The sequence below is a fragment of the Camelus bactrianus genome, chromosome 10 (genome assembly GCF_048773025.1).
Source record: "Camelus bactrianus isolate YW-2024 breed Bactrian camel chromosome 10, ASM4877302v1, whole genome shotgun sequence".
Taxonomy (NCBI): Eukaryota; Metazoa; Chordata; class Mammalia; order Artiodactyla; family Camelidae; genus Camelus; species Camelus bactrianus.
The window spans coordinates 50,699,184-50,723,749 of record NC_133548.1 but is presented as its reverse complement, the minus strand read 5'-3'; the positions used below and the strand labels follow the sequence as shown (position 1 = coordinate 50,723,749).

At 37.0% G+C, this 24,566-nt stretch overlaps 1 protein-coding gene across 5 annotated transcripts in view; it reads right to left on the bottom strand.

The window, feature by feature from the left end:
- The window catches only part of ACER3 (alkaline ceramidase 3), a 206,010-nt gene that overhangs the window by 46,867 nt on the left and 134,577 nt on the right, over nt 1-24,566 (bottom strand). For all 5 annotated transcript variants that reach the window (XR_012509753.1, XM_074372704.1, XM_010973471.3 and 2 more), the window contains 2 exons: nt 6,332-6,384; nt 4,269-4,350 (listed from right to left, as the gene is read on the bottom strand). Coding sequence is in view for 4 of the 5 variants with exons in the window: in XM_074372704.1 (XP_074228805.1) it covers nt 4,269-4,350; nt 6,332-6,384 (135 nt within the window). In the remaining variant the exon portion in view is untranslated. The remainder of the gene's footprint in view (nt 1-4,268; nt 4,351-6,331; nt 6,385-24,566) is intronic.

Below are 24,566 nucleotides of genomic sequence, written 5' to 3'. Positions count from 1 at the left end.
ATCGCTGCAGCACATCTGCTCTACTCTACAGTAGCAAGAATGCTGGACTTGGTGACAAGAGTTAAATTTCAAACTCTGCCACTGACTTCCTACTCATTTTTCCTTATCTGGAGAATGGGAATAACAGTAAGCAATAATAAGCTAAAATATGTGCAACTGTCTAGCACATAATAGGTGCTAATAAACATTCACAACAAATTTCTTATCCTTTCTTCTGCTTCCGAAAACCTCTAACTCACTCACCTAGATGTATTCCTAGTTACATAAACCCTAGTTTTAGGCGCCGATGTCACATGGGTGATTAAGTTCAATGCCTACTTATTGCACGCATTTATTGTCTGACAAGAGTACACCTTTAAAATGACATGGTAGAGAGGAATCAAAATTTAAATCATAACCCTGAAATGACTCCCATCACTTAAAGACAAAATCCAAATTTCAAAGCTTTCCATGATCTTGCTCCTGCCTTGCTAGTTGGCCTATTCCTCTTCTCTTGTCTCTTTCTCATCCTAGGCTCCAGAAAGCATAGTGCTACCCCAAATATGCTAGTTTTATGCTTTTTATTTTGTTCAGAAATCCTCATTTTTCAAGATTCAGCTCCAACTATAGTGCTTTCTTGAAGCCTTTTCTGATTCCTTCTCTAAATGCAGAATCTGCCACTCATCCTCCCTTCTACCCTGACTGTCCATGTATAAACTTTATGGCATTTATTAATTTGTTTCTGTCCCCTCCAAGGCAATAATCTTTTTTGGCAGCAAGAACTGTTCTTATACATCTCTATATTCTCATTTAAGGTAGTGCTGATCTAACAAATTTTATGTAATTTTATAATTTGGCTACAGAACTTCTTATTCCTAGAGGAAGTTCCTACCCTCATTACAACAAGAGCAGATTTATTCCTTTAAGCATTCACAGAGCTTTACTAGTAAGCTGTATGAGCGACATTATTATATGTATAACTCTAAACTTAGTAAAGCAGAATGCTTTTAATCTCTGAAATTTATTTCAAAATACTAATTTTCCTTTATATAATTTGAGAGTCTCACTGTTACTAAAAAAAAAAAGAAATGCAGAAGGGCATGCCTCTTAAAGGCATATTTTTAAAGGCAGAAGAATTAGAGTCCTTAATATGAGCCAGGTATTAGTTCTCACAACTAATATGAAATGTATGCTATTATCATTTTCATTTTGCATATGAGGAAAACTAAGGCAAAGAGAGATTGAGTAACTTGCCCAAAGTCCCACAGTTATTCAGTAAGTATTGGTCCAAACTCAGATCTGACTGACTCCCAAGCCTATGTTTCCAACCATATCAGTTCTCAATTTACGAAGGGGGTCTAATCTTTACCATTGTCAGCTGAGGGAGGCTGATGTGGGGTTCTAGGAGGTGAGCGGCCCAAACAAAAAAATGCACGAGGAGTTGCCATACTGCCGGACAGACTTCAGCTGGAGACACCATGGGGTTAACAACACTTTATTGCCACAGGGAGGTGCGCGCCTATGATGCACCTGTCCTGCTTTTATCTGTTTTCTGTCAGCACATGCGCGGTCTGAGTTTCTTTGTTCTTTAGGCTTACAGAATATCTCTAGCACATGCGTACTTCTATTTTCTTTGTTCTAAATCTTATATAATTGACGCATGTGTGGAGCAATTATTTACTGCATACTATAAACATGCTCTGATCGTGGCCTTGGGTCCCACGGCTGTAACTCATCTCAATGCTCTAGTCGTGGCCTTGGGTCCCACGGCCTTAACTCATCTCAAGACCAGCTCACAACCATCAATTCACCATATAATTTGGTTGGCCAGGCAAGTCACTGCAATTCTCTGGACATTAATCTCTTCTTTTATATAGTAACGAGACTTCCTTTCACCTCTGAAATTCCAGGATTCTTTCATGATTAATGAGTATGTATTTATGCAAAGCACTACTCAGAGCAATGTGGAAACATAATTGAGTATTTATGCTCTTTCAATCTCCTATTCATCTTCTCAACTGACTGAGATCTAGCTCCTACCTCCATCTATCTGTGGCTGACAGCACCCTCATTAAGGTTACTTGGTCTTTTAGCTGAAATTTTTATGGGTCAAACTTTCAATTTCATTTTATTCATCCTCTCAGAGGAAACTGACACTGTTCCTCCTTATAGAAATCTTGCTGTACTCTGTGACATCAGGTGTTCCTGATTTTCTTACATCTCTGATTACTTATTATCAGCCTCCTTTTCTGGCTCCATTTCTTTCACCTGGCTCTCAAGTGGTCAGTGTTTGAATGTTCAGCATGATGACCATAGTTAAAAACTCTGACCTGAATTCTGGAAGCTTACTATAAGAGGAGATGCTTTCATCTAGGTGCTCTCGTCACACAGAAAAATAAGTAACTATGTGAGAAGATATGTTAATGAGCCAGACTGTAGTAATCTTTTCACTATGTATATGTGTAACAAATCATCACGTGGTATACCTTAAATGTATCAATTTAAATTCTTATTTAAGATGATGATTCTTACTGAAATACTTAGGCATTATAAAATGAGATATCCTGATTTTATCTTAGAAAGAATTTGTATACTGACAGGCTTTAAATGTCAAACAGACAAATCAACTGTAACTTTTAGGGTACAATATCATATATGTATATTATTTTTTTTATTGCTGTGAAAAAAAAAAACAGTGTTCCATAGGGTTGTACCTTTGGTCATCATAATGGTCCATGCTATGTGTGTGCCAGTTCATCGATTCCTGCATTTCTACTACTACCCATGACGTGACAACTCCCAAATCCACATCTTCAGCTCAGCCTACTTGTTAAGGCTATGGTAACATTAATATCAAGCACCTCAACCTCAGCACATTCTAAATTGAACTTTACCCTACCCGTACTCCATGACACAAACCTACTCATTATCTTTCCTGGAAAATCTGCTCATCCTCCAAGTTTCCTGTCTTGGTTAAGGACCTACTATGTATCCTGACAACTAGGCCACAAACGAGGAATCATTCTAGACAATTCTTTCTTTTTACTCCATTCCTATGCCTTCCTACTTAAGGGGTCACAAGTACTATGGATTACTTATGACAGCTATTTTACTTCAGTTTAAGTCTCATATCTTGCCTCAGCAAATGCAAAATTCCTGAGGTCTAGTCTCATACTCTTCTAATCCATCCTCCATAATCAAATCTTTATAAAACACATATCTAATTATGCTTTTCCTCTACTTTACACCAGTTAATGGTTCCATGCTACCTTGAAGATAAAATCCAAGCTTAAACAAGTACAAGGGTCTTTATAATCTGATATTTGTCTAATTTGCTAGACTCATTCATTCCTCACTACTTAACATATGATCCAGGCATATTAAATCTCTCCCAATTCCACTGACGGTGATGATTTCATGAGAAAATAAATGTAAAGTACTCAGTACAGTATCTGGCACATACTAAGCACTTAAAAATGATAGTTCACTATGTGTTCCAAGATTCTATGCCTGTGGACAATGTAATGGTCTATTTAAAAGTGCTTCACAACACTCTTACCTAGGGGCCTGGTGAACCCCTAATCATCAATTAAAACCCAGCTCAAGTGTACCTTTCTGCAGCTTTCTTTGACCTACTCAATCTCCAGTAATCTTCCTTTACTTCATCATCATATATCTAGTTTTTACCTCTATTATTGCAATTATCATCTTTTGATACAATTCTGTTTACATTTTTGACTTCCCTTCTAGAATGCCCTCCTCAAGCATAGCGACCACTTCTTAGTCATCTTTGTATTTTTCTATTGCCTGATATGCTATGTGATAAAAGTTTGTTGAGATGAATATCTCAATACAAAATGTAATTCACTTGAGGAAAAAAAACACTAGGGTAGGATCAGAAGTGATCAGCTAGCTCACTCTATTTGGAAAAGGTTAACCATTGTAATAGTGACACTAGGCCCAACAGAGCAGAGCCAATCTCTCTCTCTTTTTTTTTAACAAATAGGAGGAAAAGTTAATTTTTTTCCATTGCTACTAAATATCTGCCTTTTGACGTTCCCCCCTCTTGTAAAAAAAAAAAAAAAAAAAAAGCCAGATGTTTTTAAAAGTTGTTCCAACTTTTTGTTGAGAAATAACACCTAAACAGGAAACAAAGGAAATATCTGTAAGTTTTGTGTAGAAATATTTCAGTTTGAACAGCATGAAGCAAACAATGGAAGCAAAATGTATCAAACTCCATAAATGGTTAGTTCACATGCTTAATCTGTTAGAAACAAAAAATGACTTACTGTGGTTACTATTAAACTAAATAGAATTAAGGTAAAAAGCAGATGGTAGTTTACAGAGTTCTTCACCTTGAAACATTCAAACCTTAAAAAGAAAAGAGAAAAAAAAAAACTTGCTTTAGAATATATAACTAGGAAAACAAATAGAACACTATTTTACCACTGTATACATGCCCCTCTGCCCATCATTTCCTCTCACCCACACTCTCATTTTAGAGAACCCACACTGCCTAGAGCCTCCAAGAGGCTGTGGGGACCAGGAGCAGACACCTGACTTAAACTGGGCCAATGAGAGGCTCTCTTCTGAAAATTTGGAGTTTGGGAGCGAGAGACTGAATCAAGCGTAGAGAGTCAAAAAGTATAAAGCCATATGGACTTAGTCTGATGCTTTTATTTGGGAAGCTAACTTGAAGTAAATAAGTGAGCAGAGGAGTGATCCACAGGAAGAGAAAAATAAAGCAGATATAGACTTGAAGCCATGTGGGGAGGAAGGAATGGAGAAAAGAGGAAGGGAGAGAGAAGCTGCCTTTCGAGTTCTAGTAAGCTGTACTTCAAGCTACTGGGTGCCATATAATTCCCTTGTGTCTTTACAATAAATAAATCTTTCTTAAATCAACTGGTTTACACAGGTTTCCACATCTTGGAATGAATGAACCCTGACTAAGGCACACCATCATAGAAAATAGCACTTTATTACCATTGTCTCTATCTAGATGTCTCCCCATCCAGACTGTGAACTTGCGTGAAGGAATAAAAGCTTTTTTCCATACACTTAGTCACTGTGATAGCCTGACACACAGGAAACATTCAGTGATTAAGGAAATATGAACATATACTTGGCTATTATTTAAGTATCCAACCTTTGAGCCTATAGTTAATACAAGCAGCAAGAGAGTTATCTCAGTTTACTAATTAACAGGAACTGGACACAACTCCTTTTCCTTATCTGTAAAGAAAGGTAGTTGGAAAGTAATGGTGATCATATTGAAAAGAATCAGATAACCAACACATAAAGGTTCTGAGAATCTTAAGTGTTAGCACTAGGGATCTCTTTGCTAGCACTAAGATCTCTTTTACCTTTAATTCTGTGACTTGCTGACATTAAAAAGAGCTCATCTGAAAATATTTTTCTAGATTAGGGGCAGCAAATTATAGTACAAGAACGAATTTCTCAACCTAAGCCTGTTTTTATAAATAAAACTTACTGGAACACAGTCACACCCATTGATTTACATATTACCTATGGCCATTTTCACGCTACAATAGCAGAGATGAAGAGTTGCAACAGAGACCACAGGCCCACAAATCCTAAAATAATTACTGTCTGGCTCTTTACAGAAAATGTTTCTGATGAGCTCTTTTTAATAATACGTTTTTTCAAAGTATATTGATTTTTACGTATCTTTAGAAGAAGAAGATATTGAGCCCACAAGAATGATCATGTTGAAAAGAATCAGATAATATCACATAAGGAGTTTAGAAAAGTCTTAAGTATTAGCACTAGGGAACAGGTGTACTTTAAAGGTTAAGGTTATTAAACTTGTAGTTCAGTTTCCAACTCTGACACATACTAACTGCATGACCTTAAGCCAGTCACCTAAGCATAAGCTCTGCTTGCATACGTAAACAAGTTACTAATTCTCTCTGTGCTTCACTTCATCAAACGGGACAATACCCATTTGTTGTGCACAATTCTGAGAATTTAGAGATGACTTGGTATACTGCCTAGCACAATTACAGGTAGAAAGTAGGTAAATGTTATTATGGCATAAAATTTAAATCTTTATCTAAATTTTTATATATTCATAACTCAAGGAAAGGCAAATTATGCAATTTAAATAAGTCTATCTAAACTGGCTATAAGGTTTGAGATCATAAAAGTTCATAAACAACATTATTATAACTTTCCAGAGATTTTACTCTACATTGAGATCACAAAAGTTATAATCTTCTGCACTACTACAATCTCTTACTAATAAAACTGGATTAGTTATATTACTTAATTTTCTATGAAGCAAATAAGAGTTTTAAAACATATCAAGCAAAAGAATTTTAAATGTACTTACATGCAGTATACAAATATACAACAGCTGTAAATCATTGGGAGTTCATCCAATAGCTATAAGAAACAAAGAAATGACTTGAATATTGTAGAGCTGCAATTATTATGTAAATCTAAAATAAAACATCAGAATGATTAAGATAGACACCTCTTATCTAATATTTTTTACTAAATTCTCTTATATATTTATCATCATATAACATATTCTGAGTGTGTATATTTAGTTTATTGTTTCTGAATAAATAAGCTTATCCATCCATCTGTCTGTGCTAACGTATGCACCTAAGTAGGCTGCCTGACTCACTGGATAGCTTGAATATTTCAGTATCACAAACCATGATAACATATCTCCAGGAAAGAATGATATTCACCATCTACAGATGACAGGTCCTATCAGTATTCTTTTGTATTTTTCTTCCATCCTATAACACTTAAGATAAATGAAATGTCCACTCATCTACATCAGAAGAGATACTAATGGCTGGGGAAGTAAGTTAGTTAATCCAAGTAATGTCTCAGTATGTCTCAGAAAATTAATAATATTATTATTAGCAATAATAATAACTATAGATATTACATATTAAACAATAAGCTAGACACTAAGCTAAGTGTTGTAGATAGGTTATTTCTAATCTTTAAACCAATGCTATAGAATTTATTCACTAGATATGCATTTAATTAATCCTTTAATAATATATCTACTATGTGCCAGACAACACATTAGGAGATGAGGATATGATGTAAACAAGACATAGTCACCACCCTCTACCTAGTGAGGCAGACCAAAAGAAAAATATACTACTAAATACAGAGTAAAGACTCCAACAAAAGGGGCAGAAAGAAGCCAGAGACGGCTGCGGCAGGAAACGAAATGGGATGGCAAAGAAAGGCATTCTAGGAAGAAGGAAGAGAACTTATGCAAAATGCTATATTCTAATAATTTATTGGAATAATGAGAATGGCAGCATTTAGGCAAAGTTTTATGATTAAGTGTTTCACATTCATTATTTCATTTTATTGTCACAACTCTAAGGTAGGAACTATTATCTCCATTCCATGATGAGAACACTAAGGCTCAGACAGTTTAAGTACTTTGTCTAAGATCGCAATGCTAATAAACAACAGAGCCAGATTTTAAATGGACTCTTCCATATTGTGTTGCCTCCAAAACCTTTCACTTGAATCACATTTAAATGTTCAAAAAACTGGCATAGTATTGTGACATAAAGTTTACCATATAGTAGAGTATCCTTTAAAGTTTTGAACAAGGATCTATTGGCTTTACACTAAACATCTTTTGCATTTTTATTGTATTTCATTTTTCATACATTAGGAAAATATCTCTCACTATATGGCCTCTCCACAATGTACTGAGGTTCTCAAGTGACCCATTTTTGGGGATCTGCTATCCACATATTTGGAGGGTGGGGCATTAAAAGATCTACTTTCTCTGTATTATTCCATGGGCCTATACATTTAGTCTATGAACAGCAGCTGAAATAATTGCTGCCATTCTTTATTCATTGATTCAACAAATATTTATTAAGCACTTACTATGTGCCTGGTACTATGCTATGTGCTGGAAATAAGACAGTCCTTGCTATCATGGTGCAGGAGAGAGAGACATTAAACAGTTAATGGCACAAATAAATATTTAACTATAATTATAAGTGCATGAAGAAAAAGTGCAGAGTACTATGACCATAAAAAAGGGAACTGTGAAAAATTGTCCTTGAAGAAGTGACATATACATTGAGACCTGAAAAATATGCATGCATGATTAGGGTGAAGAGGTATGAGGGGAAGATGAGAACTCTCAGCAGTGGAAACAGCATGTGCAAAGGTCTTGCAGTAGGAAGGGAATCTGAAGAACTGGAAAGAAGCTCAATGTGGTTGAAGCCAAATTAGCGATAAAAAGGGATATAAAATGAGGCTTATGAGATAAGCAGCAGACAGATCAGGCAAAATGTTTTAGCCTTAAAAGATTCTTAATTTTATCTTAAAAGCAATGGTAAGTCATTGAAAAGGTTTAAACTGTAACTGTCTTCATCAGCTTGAAGCGCTATAACAAAATGCCACAGACTGAGCAGCTTAAACAATAGACATTTGCTTCTCACAGTTCTGGAGGCTAGGAAGTCCAAGAGGATTGTGCTGGCAGATTTGGTTCTTGGTGAGGGCCCTCTTGGCTTACAGATGGCTGCCTTCTTGCTGTATCCTCACATTAGGGATGAGGGAAAGAGGAGGAGGGAGAGGGGGAAGGAGAGAGAGATGGGGACGGAGGGGAGTTCTCTGGATTTTCTTATAAGAGTACTAATCCCATCATGAGGACACTACCTTCATAACCTCATCTAAACTAATTACCATCTTGAGGCCTCATCTCTAAATACTGTCATATTGGGGATTAGGGATTCAACATGTGATTTCTGAAGGGACACAATTCAGTCCATAGCAGTGATGGTGGTGTGTTTTAAAATCTAAGTTTCATTTTATATATATAAATATTATTCAGGTACAGTGAGGCCAACAGATCAGGAGATGACTGCCACTGAAAAGATAGTTTGTCTTCACAGTCCCCAAGATGAAGGAACGTGCCACGCCACACAGGGTCACATGGGAAAGCACCAGGGTCAGTCAGGAGGCAGAAGGAGCAAGGGGAAAGTGTGGGTGAGACTGTTTAATTGCAGTTTTCATGAGAAAGGCAAGGCAAGGGAGGATAAGCAGGTATAGGAGTGGCTAACTTGAGTAACTTCAGCGGGCTCTGGGGTACAGGAGCTATCTCTAGTTATCTGGTACCTGGCCCTGAGGTGATTAGGGCAGAGGAATACTGCCAGCTGGAGTGTGGTTTAGAGTATGGGCTCTGGATTGAGCATATGAAGGGCACAGTCCAGAATGAGTTGTTTGCTCTATCTAAGAATTGGCTATCGCTGGGAGGGGCACACTCTCACTAATCACTGAGGACTCAAATGCAAGAGCTTCAAGAATCCAGAAGATAAGAAAACATAGTTGTTATGGACTGAATGCTTGTGTCAGACTTAAATTCCTATGTTGAAGGCCTAACCCACAATCTGATGGTATTTGGAGATGGTGACTTTGGGAGGTAATTAGGGTTAGATGGGGTCATGAGGGTAGGGACCTCACGATGGCATTACTGCCCTTCTAAGAAAAGACAAGAGAGAGCTTGCGAGAAGATGGTTGTCTGCAAGCCAGGAAGAGAGGTCTCACCAGACTTGACCATGCTGACACCCTGGTCTTGGACTTCCAGCCTCCAGAACTATGGAAAAATAAATGACTATTGTTTAAGCCACCTAGTCTATGGTATTTTATCATGGCATCCCGAGCTGACTAATAGAGTATAAATATTTGGTGCCAGATCAGGTACATGTGGAGAGTGCTCTGAAGGGAAAAAGCATGGACGTGGGAGGATTAGCTAGGAGGTTACAGAAGTCAGACTAAGCAAAGTTGCTATTTGGATTAAGGTAGCAAAATTGGGACTAGACATATGTGAACAGACTTGAGAAATATTTAGGAAGTAAAATAAACAGGGATTTGTAACTTATTTGACATAAAGGTGAGGCAGAAGAATGATTCATGAATGCCAAGGATGACTCCCAAGTTTCTTGCCTAAACACTTCAGTTGGTGGTAGTACAATTTACTGAGATTATCAAAACTGAGAAAATTACAAGAACAATTTTCAATATGTTGAGTTTGAGGTTTCTGTGAGACAGTCAAGTGGAAATGTCAATCAGGCAACTAGAAATATAGATCTGTAGCTCAAAAGAAAGGTCTGGACTCCTGATGTTGGCTGCTTTTCTGTTTACTTGTTTAAAGAAATTAAATTGAACTAAGTATATGTTAAAAGGTCATGGATTTTAAGATCTGGGTAATACAAATACAAAAGTTGTATTTCAAAACCATAATTAGCAAAATTATGACTGGTAAAAGGACACAGAGTTTTAGGGTGGGGTGAGGTGTGCAGGGGCCAGACCACAAAGCCCATGGTTCAAACTTATGAGCTTGAACTCTGGGAAGTACTAAAGAGGTTTAAAAGTGACATGCTATCTGAAGAGCAGGGACTGTATTTTACACATTTCATCCCCAACACTTGTACAAAGCCTAGCAAACATTGCTCGAAGAATGAAAACAATTAGTTTTGTTTGTAGGAAGAGCATTTCTATTTCAGTGTGCAAAAGGATGGAGGAGGCAGAGACACCAATTAGGAACCAGTTACAGGAATCTAGGTTGGAGATGATGAATCAAGGAAGTGGCAGTGGAGATGGCTAGAGGTAGACATATTCAAGAACTATAGAAGTTGAATCAAGAGGTTTTAGAGTTTGTAGAGGTGTGAAAGTAGGAGAAATTAAAGATGAATCACAGGTTTTTGGTTTGGGCTTAGGGTATAAGGTGGTTCCATTCACTGAGACAGGGAGCTAAAGAGAAAGAAGGGTAGTATTTATAACCAGGACATCTGTTGTTTACGTTATGAAGTCTGGCTTAGCTTACATTACTACCTAACATTTAACCTATTTTTGTTTCTGTATTATAAATTAAGTTAAATATGAAAAAACATTTTTTCCTTTGGTTTTATTTTCTAGGACATACTTATTTTTACTTATGAGAAATACATGAATACATTCTCTTTTTTTATTAGCATTTTTTCTAATAACAAACATATGCTCAGTACAGAATACTTGGAAAAAGCAAAAAAACAAAAGAAAAAATTAAGAAACTGCCTTCAGTTTTACCCTCCCCAGGATTATCAATAACTGTGCATGTCAGTCAGTGAAAGCAAAAAGAGTTAAATGAGTGAATAGATGAAAAGAAAATCTGGGAGAAGTCTCCTAAAAACTTAAAGCTTTTATACTTCTGCCACCATCAATGCAAGGTGAAGTTCTAAAACAGGTAAAGGAAACAAAAGGGTACAAAGAAAATTTGCATTCTAATCTTGCCCCTAACTTCTAGTCAGGCCACTTTCTCTTTTGCGCTGTTTTCTGTTTATAAAATTTATAGATTGGACTAAATTTAAAAAATCTCTTCTAATATTAAAGTTCTACGATTCTAAATTGTTTTTGGTAGCTTTCACCCCTTATGTGAAGGCCATCTGCTCACTCCTAGCATCTCTATCCCCTCTCTAATGTTGTCCTCAATCTCATTCCCAAATAGATTGCTCTTGGCTGGTTGCCACAAGAATGTGACACATTAATCATGAGAAAGAAATTAGTAATGGCTTAAAATGTTACCCTTCACAGGGGCACACATAATGTAATACTACTTAAAGAAATGAATCACTAACAATGGATCATTAAGAGTGGTTTCAGATATTTTGACTGCCTGAAGAAAAAGGAAGGAAACTAATATTTATTAGACATTTCTTTACCAGATCCTATGATGGTGCTTTCACAGATGTCAATCAACTAATCCTCACAATATTCCTACAGGTATTATTAGACCCACTAGATAGATGAGAAGACTAAGGCTCAACAAGATTAAGTGGCATGTCTTTGCTCAAATAGCCAGTAAAGTGGTAGAGTCAGAACTGGAATCCATGCAGTCACTAGGAATAATAAATCTGATGACAATCCAAGCTCCAAGTCATTCTTTTAAGACAGAACTGTCAATGTTTGCTTGTGCTCAGTATAGGCAGAAATAGAAAACAGACCTCCAATTTCTCTACAGCTACAGTAAGCTGAGTTCAGGCTGGTGAAACGGTGAACCATCAGACCATCAGAGTCAGGTAAGTGGCAGTATGGCCATTTCCTACTTTGCTTCAGTGATTGTGCATAATAAATAATGGCTTAACACAGCTGAGCCAAATTTATCCTGAAAGGAGACAAGACAGGGAAACTGCAAGAATATTCATGATCATTTTATGTTTAGATTAAAGAGATGAAGAAGCTACTTAAACAAGTCCTTCAATACTGATGATTCTTCCCTCTGATCCAATCATCAGGAAAATGGGTCATAAGTCATTTCTGACCAGTTAGGCAAGCACATAAAACCACAATCATGTAGACCAAAGGGGAAGGAATAAGGCATATGTACAATTTGTCCATGAAGCTGATAAAGTAGTATGATAATAATAAAGCACAGTGTCAAAGATATCAAGATCAAAGGCCATCTTGTCCACTCAAATGCTGTGTTAAACAATCCAACCCCAAAAATAGGCAGAAGACCTAAACAAACATTTCTCTAATGAAGATGTACAAATGGCTTAAAGGCACATGAAAAGATGCTCAGTATTACTAATTATCAGAGAAATGCAAGTCAAAAGTACAATGAGATAACACCTCACACCAGTCAGAATGGCCATCATTAAAAAGTCCACAAACAATAAATGCTGGAGAGGGTGTGGAGAAAAGGAAACCCCTCCTATACTGTTGGTGGGAATGTACTTTGGTGCAGCCATTATGGAAAACAGGATGGAGATGCCTTAAAAAACTAAAAATCCTTATCATATGATCCAGCAATCCCACTCCTGGGCATATACCCAGAGGAAACTCAAATTTGAAAAGACACATGCACCCTAATGTTCATAGCAGCACTATCTAAAATAGCCAAGACATGGAAACAACCTAAATGTCCATCAACAGATGACTAGATAAAGAAGTTGTAGTGTGTATGTATGTGTGTGTGTGTATATACGTATATGTATATATATGTATATGTATGTATGTATGTGATGGAATATTACCCAGCCATAAAAAAGAATAAAATAATGCCATTTGCAGTAACATGGATGGACCTGCAGAATATCATTCTAAGTGAAATAAGCCAGAAAGAGAAAGAAAAAAATCATATGATACCACTTATATGTGGAGTCTTAAAATATGAGACAAATGAACTTATTTACAAAATGGAAACAGACTCATAGACAGAGAAAAGAAACTTATGGTTACCAGGGGGGAAGGGGGTGGGAAGGGATAAATCGGGAGTTTGGGATTTGCAGGTACTAACTATTATACATAAAATAGATAAATAACAAAGTCCTACTGTATAGCACAGAGAACTATAGTCAATACTCTGTAATAGCCTATAATGAAAAAGAATATGAAAAGGAACATATATATGTATAACTGAATCACTATGCTGTACACCAGAAATTAACACAATGTTGTAAACCGACTATACTTTGACTAAAAAAAAAAAAAGCAAATGCTGTGTTATCTTGGTAACAATCATGCACATCAAAGTGTGTCTCACTTCTGCTCAAAATACTAATGGCTTACAGGCGATAAAGTCTATGGGGCTTAGATCGGCCTCTGGTTAGTTCCCCAAACCATATCTCCTGCTACTTAGTTTAATGCCTGCCCAGAGCAGGTACTCAATAATGTAACAAATGCTAGCTATTATTACTGGTAGCACTGTCACCATCATCACTATATCCTCCCACTCCACAGCTACAACCATAACGTACTACTTACAGTGCCCTGAGAAGCAAAATACACTCTCACAACTCTGTGGGTTCTAGTTGGCATGGCAAATTCCTATTCATCTCTGACAATGCAACTCAGACATATGTCTAAGTCGTCTACGTGAAATTTCTTTTCTGACCCTCTTGCCCTAATAATCACTTTCTCTTTCCATTTCCATAACACCCTATATATACCTCTATCATTGTATTCACTAGCATATTATCTTCATTCCTGGACCATAGATTCCTTGAAAGAAGGATTATATAATTAATCTTTACCCATGCATATCTGCTACCTAGATACAATAAAATTTTTTGAACTAATGAAATTGTTTGTTCAGCCTATGCTTGTGCAACCTCCAGGGACACAGGACTCAAGATCTTCTAAGGCAGCCTTACTATCTATTGGCTCAGAAATCCTTTCCTATGTTGAGCAAGATGTCTCTTAATCTTTAACCCCACAAGGACCACACAGTGGGAAGACTTATTATTAAGATGGCAATACTCTCCAAAGTATGGGTTCAATGCAATCCCTTTCAAAATTCCAGCTAACCTTTTGCAGAAATTGATAAGCTGATCCTAAAATTTATATGGAAATGCAAAGGACCCAGAATAGCTTATACAATTTTTAAAAAGAACAAATCTGAAGGATTCACAGTCCCCAAATTCAAAACTTACTAAAAATCTACAGTAATCAAGGTACCTATAGGTCAATGGAATAGAATTGAGAGTTGAAGTGAGAGTCAAGAAATAAACTTGGGAGAGAGTATAGCTTAATGGTAGAGTTAGCATGCACAAGGTCCTCGGTTCAAACCCCAGTACCTCCATTAAAAAAAAATTAAAGCAAACAAACAAACAAACCTAAGTACCTCTCCTGCCAAAAACAAGGATAAAATGCTGGGCTTTAAGAAGAAAGAAAGAAAAGAAAGAAAGAGAGAAAGAAAGGAAGGAAGGAAGAAAGGAAGGAAGAAAGAAAAATTGTTTTAATTTTAAAAAGAAATAAACTCATACATTTATGATTGATTTTTCACAGGGGTGTCAAGACAATTCAATGCGGAAAGAACAATCTTTTCAACAAATGATTCTGGGACAAGTGAATATCCACATGCAGTAAATGTGGATAAGGATAAAGCTAGACCCCTACTTCACACCACATACAAAAATTAATTTAAAATGGACCAAAGACCTAAAACTATTCTAAACTCTAAATTCTAAACTATTCTGAACTTCTAAAGCTCTTAGAAGGAAACATAAGTATAAATCTTCACAACTGTGTATTGGGCAATGGTTTCTTAGATATAATATCAAAAGCAAACACAACAAAAGAAAAAAACAGATAAAATGAATTTCAGCAAATTCAAAAACTTTTTTGCTTCAAAGGATGCTATTAAGAAAGTGAAAAAATACCTACAGAATGGAAGAAAATATTAGAAAACCATATATTTGATAAGGTCTAGCATCCAGAATATACACAGAACTCTTACCACTTAATAACAAAAAGGCAAATAACCCAATTAAAAATAGGCGAAAGGATATTAAGAGACATTTCTCCTAAGAAAATATACAAATGGTCAACATACACATGAAAAGATGCTCAAAATCATTAATCATTAGGGAAATGTAAAACAAAACCACAAGGAGATACCACTTCACACCCACTAGGATAGCTACAATCAAAAGGATGGCTGATAACAAGTACTGATAAGGATATGGGGAATTGCTGGTGGAATGTAAAATGGTGCAGCCACTTTGAAAAACAGCCTAGGGACTCCTCAAAAGGTTAAACATAGGGTTAGCAATTACACTCCTAAGTATACATCTAAAAGAATTGAAAACATATATCCACACAAAAATTTGTATATGAATGTTCATACTAGCATTACGTATAAAAGTCAAAAAAATTGGAAATAACCCAAACGTCCACTAATTGATAATAAATGGATACACAAAATGTGGTATATTCAAACAATGAAACATTATTTGGCCTAAAAAAAGAAGCCAGACACAAAAGGCCACATATTGTATGATCCATTGCTATGAAATGCTCAGAACAGGCAAATCCATAGAGATGGAGAGTAGGTTAGTTGTTGTCAAGGGCTAGGTGAAGGGATTAAGGGGGAGTGACGGCTAATGGGAATGGGATTCTCCTTAGGGTGATGAAGATGTTCTGGAATTAGAAAGCGGTGATGGTTCCACAATTTTGTGAGTTTACTGAAAACAACTAACATATACTTTAAAAGGGTGTATTTTATGGTTATGTGAATTCTATCTTTTTTAAAAAAGATATTCACCTACATATCCACAATACTACTAACAAAATCAGGAAGTTAACATTGTTTTATTTCTACCATGTAATCCTCAGACCCCATTCAAGTTTTTCTAAGTGTTCCAATAATACCATAAATATAAATATAGGCATACACACACACATGCACACACATACAAAGGATTCAGTCTGAACTACACATTGTATTACAGTTATCATATCTTTTTAGTCTCCTTAAATCTTGAATAGTTCCTCAATCTTTTAATTTTATGACCCTGGATACTTTTAAAGATTACATGCCAGTTGTTTTATAGATTGTCACTCAATTTGATTTTGCCTGATGTTTCCATATGACTATAGATTCAGACTATGCATTTCGGGCAAGAATATCAGAGAAGTGATGCTGTTTTTGCCACTGCATACTCAAGTAGCATATAATTTTAATCTGTCCCACTAGGAAGATACTCATTCTGATTGCTTAAGGTGTTGTCTGCTAGGCTCTTCTACTGTAAAGTTACTCTTATTCCCTTTATAATTGTTTTGTGATAAGGTACTTTGAAATTATGTAAATTCAACACCAAACTTTTAATTTATTCATAATCACTGTTTCATTTGTTATGTCATGTATGATTTTAGTATGGACTCACGATTTCTCATTTTATTCAATGCGTTATATCTTCAGTGGGCTTACTAATGAGTTCACTGTTATAATCTGTTATTATCATTGCTTATTTTGATGCTCAAATTGTCTCAAATTTGGCCAGTGAGAAGCTATCAAAGTTGGCTTCAGTCTCCTTTTGATATGTTCCCATCTTTCTTTTATCGCTTCTATTCTTTCTGGCACAAAAAGATGTTTCAGGCTCATACTGTCCTTTTTTTCTGCCCCAGCCCTCAGAATTCACTCAGGTTCCTTCTAATGGAGAATGATTTTTAGAAATGAGATCTGGGTGTTAAGTGTGCTCTTTGGCTTTGAGGATCCTGACTCCCAAATCCTCTCATGGACAGAACCAGAGAATGGATGTATATACACATATGTGCGTAGAGAAATATGCATGCATGTGTGCATGCATGATTTTGGTCAAATCAATTATCTGCTTTCAGCTCGAGCATTGGAATTTGTAAAATGAGTAATAACTACCTAAGGCAGTATATATAAAAGCACTTGATGATGCTAGAGCTGGATAAATCCCAGTTATTTTTTAGTGTGTTAAAATGCAAAGCTTTATTTTTAGGGTTATTACTTAGCTGTTGCTCACTGGTATCACCATTCTGACTGTTGGTATTCTTTGCCATATAGCTGTTAAATATTTTGAATACCATTACTGCCATTTCTTCAAATACATTTTAAGCTCTAGCTTTATCACTGCTGTCAGATACACCACCAATGTAATGACTCTCTGCTTCTGTCGTAGTGCAAGTGTTGTATGTCATTTCATCTTTTCACTACCTAAAAAGTTTCAAATAATCCTTTCAGATTCTGTTTAAATGTCTAACGATTACAAACTCTTCTAAGCTCCACTGTAATATCATAGCTTATCTGTACTTCTTTAAAAATAATTCCCCCAAAATAAATTAATTGAAAAAATAAAAATAATTCTCATATCCTTGCAGAATAGCACTACCCAATACAGTACCACTAGCCTTATGTGGCTACTGAGCACTTGAAATTAATCTAAATTGAGATACACTGCAAGTGTGAAATATACACCTGATTTCAGGCTGTGAAACATTTCATTAATATATTTTTATATCGATTACATGTTGAAGTAATACTTTGGATATACTGAGTTAAATAAAATGTATTATTAAAATTCATTCCACCTGTTTCTTTTCTTTTTAACATTTTTTATTGATTTATAATCATTTTACAATGTTGTGTCAAATTCCAGTGTTCAGCACAATTTTTCAGTTATTCATGGACATATACACACTCATTGTCACATTTTTTTCTCTGTGAGTTATCATAACATTTTGTGTATATTTCCCTGTGCTATACAGTGTAGTCTATTCTACAATTTTGAAATCCCAGGCTATCCCTTCCCACCCTCCACCCCCCTGGTAACCACAAGTCTGTATTCTCTGTCTGTGAGTCTATTTCTGTCCTGTATTTATGCTTTGTTTTTGTTTGTTTGTTTTTGTTTTTGTTTTTTAGATTCCACATATGAGTGATCTCATATGGTATTTTTCTTTCTCTTTCTGGCTTACTTCACTTAGAATGACATTCTCCAGGAGCATCCATGTTGCTGCAAATGGCATTATGTCGTCGGTTTTTATGGCTGAGTAGTATTCCATTGTAGAAATATACCACATCTTCTTTATCCAGTCACCTGTGGATGGACATTTAGGCTGTTTCCATGTTTTGGCTATTGTAAATAGTGCTGCTATGAACATTGGGGTGCAGGTGTCATCCTGAAGTAGATTTCCTTCTGGATACAAGCCCAGGAGTGGGATTCCTGGGTCATATGGTAAGTCTATTCCTAGTCTTTTGAGGAATCTCCACACTGTTTTCCATAGTGGCTGCACCAAACTGCATTCCCACCAGCAGTGTAGGAGGGTTCCCCTTTCTCCACAGCCTCTCCAGCATTTGTCATTTGTGGATTTTTGAATGACGGCCATTCTGACTGGTGTGAGGTGATACCTCATTGTAGTTTTGATTTGCATTTCTCTGATAATTAGTGATATGGAGCATTTTTTCATGTGCTTTTTGATCATCTGTATGTCTTCCTTGGAGAATTGCTTGTTTAGGTCTTCTGCCCATTTTTGGATTGGGTTGTTTATTTTTTTCTTACTGAGCCGTATGAGCTGCTTATATATTCTGGAGATCAAGCCTTTGTCGGTTTCAGTTGCAAAAGTTTTCTCCCATTCCGTAGGTTTTCTTCTTGTTTTATTTCTGGTTTCCTTTGCTGTGCAGAAGCTTGTAAGTTTCATTAGGTCCCATTTGTTTATTCTTGCTTTTATTTCTTCTAGGAGAAAATTTTTGAGATGTATGTCAGATAATGTTTTGCCTATGTTTCCTCTAGGAGGTTTATTGTATCTTGTCTTATGTTTAAGTCTTTAATCCATTTTGAGTTGATTTTTGTATATGGTGTAAGGGAGTATTCTAGCTTCATTGTTTTACATGCTGCTGTCCAGTTTTCCCAACACCATTTGCTGAAGAGACTGTCTTTATTCCAATGTATATTCTTGCCTCCTTTGTCGAAGATGAGTGGACCAAAAGTTTGTGGGTTAATTTCTGGGCTGTCTATTCTGTTCCATTGGTCTATATGTCTGTTTTGGTACCAATACCATGCTGTCTTGATGACTGTAGCTCTATAGTATTGTCTGAAGTCTGGGAGAGTTATTCCTCCAGCCTCTTTCTTTCTCTTCAGTAATGCTTTGGCAATTCTAGGTCTTTGATGGTTCCATATGAATTTTATTATGATTTGTTCTAGTTCTGTGAAATATGTCCTGGGTAATTTGATAGGGATTGCATTAAATCTGTAGATTGCCTTGGGCAGTGTGACCATTTTAACAATACTGATTCTTCCAATCCAAGAGCATGGGATATCTTTCCATTTTTTAAAGTCTTCTTTAATTTCCTTCATCAATGGTTTATAGTTTTCTGTGTATAATTCTTTCACCTCCTTGGTTAGATTTATTCCCAGATATTTTATTACTTTGGGTGCTATTTTAAAGGGGATTGTTTCTTTACTTTCTTCTTCTGTTGATTTATCGTTAGAGTAAAGAAATGCAACTGATTTTTGAACGTTAATTTTGCAACCTGCTACCTTGCTGAATTCTTCAATCAGCTCTAGTAGCTTTTGTGTAGACCTTTTAGGGTTTTCTATATATAGTAGCATGTCATCAGCATATAATGACACTTTTACCTCTTCTTTTCCAATTTGGATCCCTTTTATTTCTTTCTCTTGCCTGACTGCTGTGGCTAGGACTTCCAGGACTATGTTGAATAGGAGTGGTGATAGTGGGCATCCTTGTCTTGTCCCAGATTTTAGTGGGAAGCTTTTGAGTTTTTCACCGTTGAGTACTATGCTAGCTGTAGGTTTGTCATATATAGCTTTTATTATGTTGAGATATGTTCCCTATATACCCACTTTGGCGAGAGTTTTTATCATAAATGGGTGTTGAATTTTATCAAATGCTTTTTCTGCATCGATTGAGATGATCATGTGGTTTTTGTCCTTTCTCTTGTTGATGTGATGTATTACACTGATTGATTTGCGTATGTTGAACCAGCCTTGTGTCCCTGGGATGAACCCCACTTGGTCATGATGTATAATCTTTTTTATGTGTTGTTGGATTCTATTTGCTAAAATTTTGGTGAGGATTTTGGCGTCTATGTTCATCAGTGATATTGGCCTATAATTCTTTTTTTTTGTAGTGTCTTTGCCTGGTTTTGGTATCAGGGTGATGGTGGCTTCACAGAATGAGTTTGGGAGTATTCCCTCCTTTTCAATCGTCTGGAAAAGTTTGAGAAGGACTGGTATGAGTTCTTCTTTGTATGTTTGGTAGATTCCCCGGTGAAGCCGTCCGGTCCTGGACTTTTATTTGTAGGGAGGTTTTTAATTGCTATTTCTATTTCCTTTCTAGTGATCGGATTGTTCAAGTGTTCAGATTCTTCTTGATTCAGTTTTGGTGGACAGTATGTTTCCAGAAACTTGTCCATCTCCTCTAGGTTATCCAGTTTGGTTCCATATAGTTTTTCATAATATTCTCGTATGATATTCTGTATTTCTATTTTGTTTGTTGTAATTTCTCCATTTTCCTTTCTTATTTTGCTAATTTGTGCTCTCTCTTTTTTCTTCTTTGTGAGTTTGGCCAGAGGTTTGTCGATTTTATTTACTTTTTCAAAAAACCAGCTATTGGTTTGGTTGATTTTTTCTATGGTCTTGTTAATCTCTATTGTATTTAATTCCTCTCTAATCTTTATTATTTCCTTCCTTCTGCTGCTTTTTGGGGCTTTTTGTTCTTCTTTTTCTAATTCATTCAGGTGGTGGGTTAAATTGTTTATTTGAGATTGTTCTTCTTTTTTGAGGAAGGCCTGTATCGCTATAAACTTCCCTCTTAGCACTGCCTTTGCTGTGTCCCATAGGTTTTGAGTGGTTGTGCTTTCATTATCATTTGTCTCAAGGTATTTTTTAATTTCAGCTTTGATTTCCTCATTGATCCATTGTTTTTTCAATAACATATTGTTTAATCTCCATGCTTTCCTTTTTTTCTCCTCTGTTTCTGTGTTGTTGATTTCCAGTTTCATGGCATTGTGGTCAGTAAAGATGCTTGAGATAATTTCTATCTTCTTAAAATTGTTGAGGTTTCTTTTGTGCCCAAGTACATGATCGATCCTGGAAAATGTTCCATGTGCACTTGAAAAGAATGTATATCCTATTTTTGGGGGGTGTAATGCTCTGAAAATATCCACGAAATCTAGTTTTTCTATTGTAGTATTTAATTTCTCTGTTGCCTTGTTTATTTTCTGTCTGGAAGATCTGTCTAGTGATGTTAATGCAGTGTTAAAATCTCCAACTATGATTGTATTCCCATCAATATCCCCCTTTATCTCTGTTAGTAATTCTTGTATGTACTTAGGTGCTCCTATATTGGGTGCATATATATTAACGAGTGTAATATCCTCATCATGTATCACTCCTTTAATCATTATAAAATGTCCTTTATCTTTCTTTATGGCCTTTGTTTTAAAGTCTATTTTGTCTGAAATCAGTACTGCAACACCTGCTTTTTTGGCTTTTCCATTTGCATGGAATATCCTTTTCCATCCTTTCACTCTCAATCTATACATGTCTTTCTCCCTAAAGTGGGTCTCTTGTATGCAGCATATTGAAGGTTCTTGCTTTATTATCCAGTCTGCCACTCTGTGTCTTTTGACTGGAGCATTTAGTCCATTAACATTTACAGTAATTAATGATAGGTGAGTGTTTATTGCCATTTTGAACTATCTTTGCAGTTGAATTGGTATATCCTCTTTGTTCCTTTCTTCTTCCTTTTGTGGTTTGGTAATTTTCCTTTGTATTATCATGGATTTTATTTAATTTTTGTGACTCCTTTGTAAATTTTTGGCTTGTGGTTACCCTTTTTTGTAAATCTATCAACCCATTACTATAACTGTTTTTATTAAACTGATAGTAACATGATCTCAAACCCATCCTACTGTTAAAAAAAATTTAAAAAGAAAGAAAAAAATATTCTATATTTCCCTGCCTCCCTCTCCCACTCTCAGTGATTTGTACGTCTTCTTTTATAATTTCATGTTTACTTTATTTGTAATTCATGAGTTATCACCTTTCCAGTTGTGTGTTTCTCATTTCTGTAGCATCCTGCTGCTTTTCTATTTAGAATAGCCCTTTCAATATTTCTTTTAGCATGGGTTTAGTGTTGCTAAACTCCTGCAGCTTTTTTTTTGTCTGTGAAACTCTTTATTTCTCCTTCTATCCTCAAGGATAGCCTTGCTGGATAAAGGATCCTAGGCTGCATCTTTTTTTCATTCAGGGCTTTGAATATATCTTGCCACTCCCTTCTGGCCTGTAGCATTTGTGTAGAGAAATCAGCTGAGAGCCTTATGGGGGTTCCCTTGTAACTTACTCTTTGCTTTTCTCTTGCTGCCTTTAGAATAATTTCTTTATCCTTGACTCTGGCCATCTTGATTATGATATGTCTTGGTGTGGGTCTATTTGGGTTCTTCCTGTTTGGGACCCTCTGAGCTTCCTGTACTTGGATATCTGATTCCTTCTTTAAGTTTGGGAAGTTTTCAGTCATGATTTCTTCAAAAACCTTTTCAATCCCCTTTGATCTTTCTTCTCCTTCTGGGACCCCTATTATGCGAAGATTGGGATGCTTTATATTATCCCATAGGTCCCTTATGCTATTTTCATTATTTTTTATTTGCTTATCTTGTAGTTCTTCTGAATGGGTGCTTTCTATTGCCCTGTCTTCTAGATCACTAATTCGTTCCTCTGCATTATCTAGTCGGCTTTGCACAGCTATTAGATCATTCCTCATCTCTGTCAATGAGTTTAACCATTCTACTTGGCTCTTCTTTATAGCTTCAATTTCATTTTTGACATATTTTATATCTCTAAACACTATCTCTTTTAATTCCTTCAGCAATTTGATCACTCCTTTTTTGAAATCTTGATCTAGTAGGCTATCGATGTCTATTTCGTTGATCTTTCTTTCAGGGGATTTCTCTTGTTCTTTTAATTGGGAAAGGTTTTTCTGCTTCTTCATCTTGCTCATACCTCTTTGGCACTGTGGTTTATGGAGTATCAGTTGTTTATTTTGGTCCTTAAGGATTTTATCTATCTAATGCCCATTTAGGAATAGAACTTAGGAAAAAAAGAAAAAAAAATAAGAGAGAGAGAGAAAGAATTTTAAAAGAAGGGAGAAAGAGGGTTTGAAAACAGTGTATAATGAATAATAGAAGAGTGAGTTGAAGCAGAGTATTAATCGGGTTGAGACGTCCTTTTAAAACCCTTACAAAAAAGGGGGGGGGATGAATAGATGTATTTGAAACCTGTGTCTAATCAATAGCAGGACATCAAAACACAAGAGAAATAGAAATGAATTAAGAAGTAAAAATTAAGAGAGTAATAGAAAATAGAACAGGTAAAAACAGATTTAAAACAAAAATGGAGGGGGGGGGTTGTCGGTGTTCTCCTGGAGTCTGTGTGTTTTTAATGTGAAGTCTTTCTGTCTTCACCCTGTTTTGGAAGCTCAGCTTGCTGTTTTCAAAGGCCCTCCGTTGGCGCCCTCTTCTGTGCTGCTCCCAGCACCTGTAGGCAAGCAGATGGCGCCTCCTCCTAACACTGGGTCAGGTGCAGCTCTCTGCTGTGGGCGGGCGGGTCGCTGCCCCTCCGGATGCCGCAGTCAGATGTTGCAGACTGGCCGGGTAGGAGGGCGGGTCGTGCCCCCTCCCAGCACCTCGGTCAGGGGCTGTGTTCCTGCCCGAAAGGCGGGGGGGCCGCTCTCCCTCTACCTGCGCCGCCAGTAGCTCCGCTCTCTGTGCGCTCCACCCCGGTCCGGCGCTCCGACCTGGTCGGCGCTCCGCAGGTGGGCTCAGGGAAGACCGAGGGACAGCCCTGTCCCTGCTCCGAGCCAAAACCCAGCTCCTTGTTTGTCTTTGTGGAGCAAGTTCTCTGAGGGACCAGGATGGAAGGATCCTATCTGCCCCGGGCTGCAGGCCAGTCTCAGTCTGGCCTTTGAGGCTGCTAAGCCCTTCCGTCTGGATGCAGGTTTCGCCCCGCCCCCGCCTGGGTGCTCAGCGCGGAGGATATGGCGGCTGTGCCTGAGCCCCGCCTCTCTTCCCCCCGAAAACTTTCCGCGGGTTTTCAGAGATGGGGGTGTGCACCCTTCCCCCGAGAGCACATCAACCTTGCTGTTTTATGGAGGGCCCAGGTTGTTCTGCACTGTGCATCCACAGCCACGGCGCGCAGCCCCTTGCAGTCCCCCGGGGCTGCCTCTGTGCAGCCGCCCCCGTCCTCCGCCCGGCTTGTGCAGCCTGGCCCTGCCCGCCGCTGCCGGCCCGCGTCTCAGGCTGGGTGTCGGGGGGACGC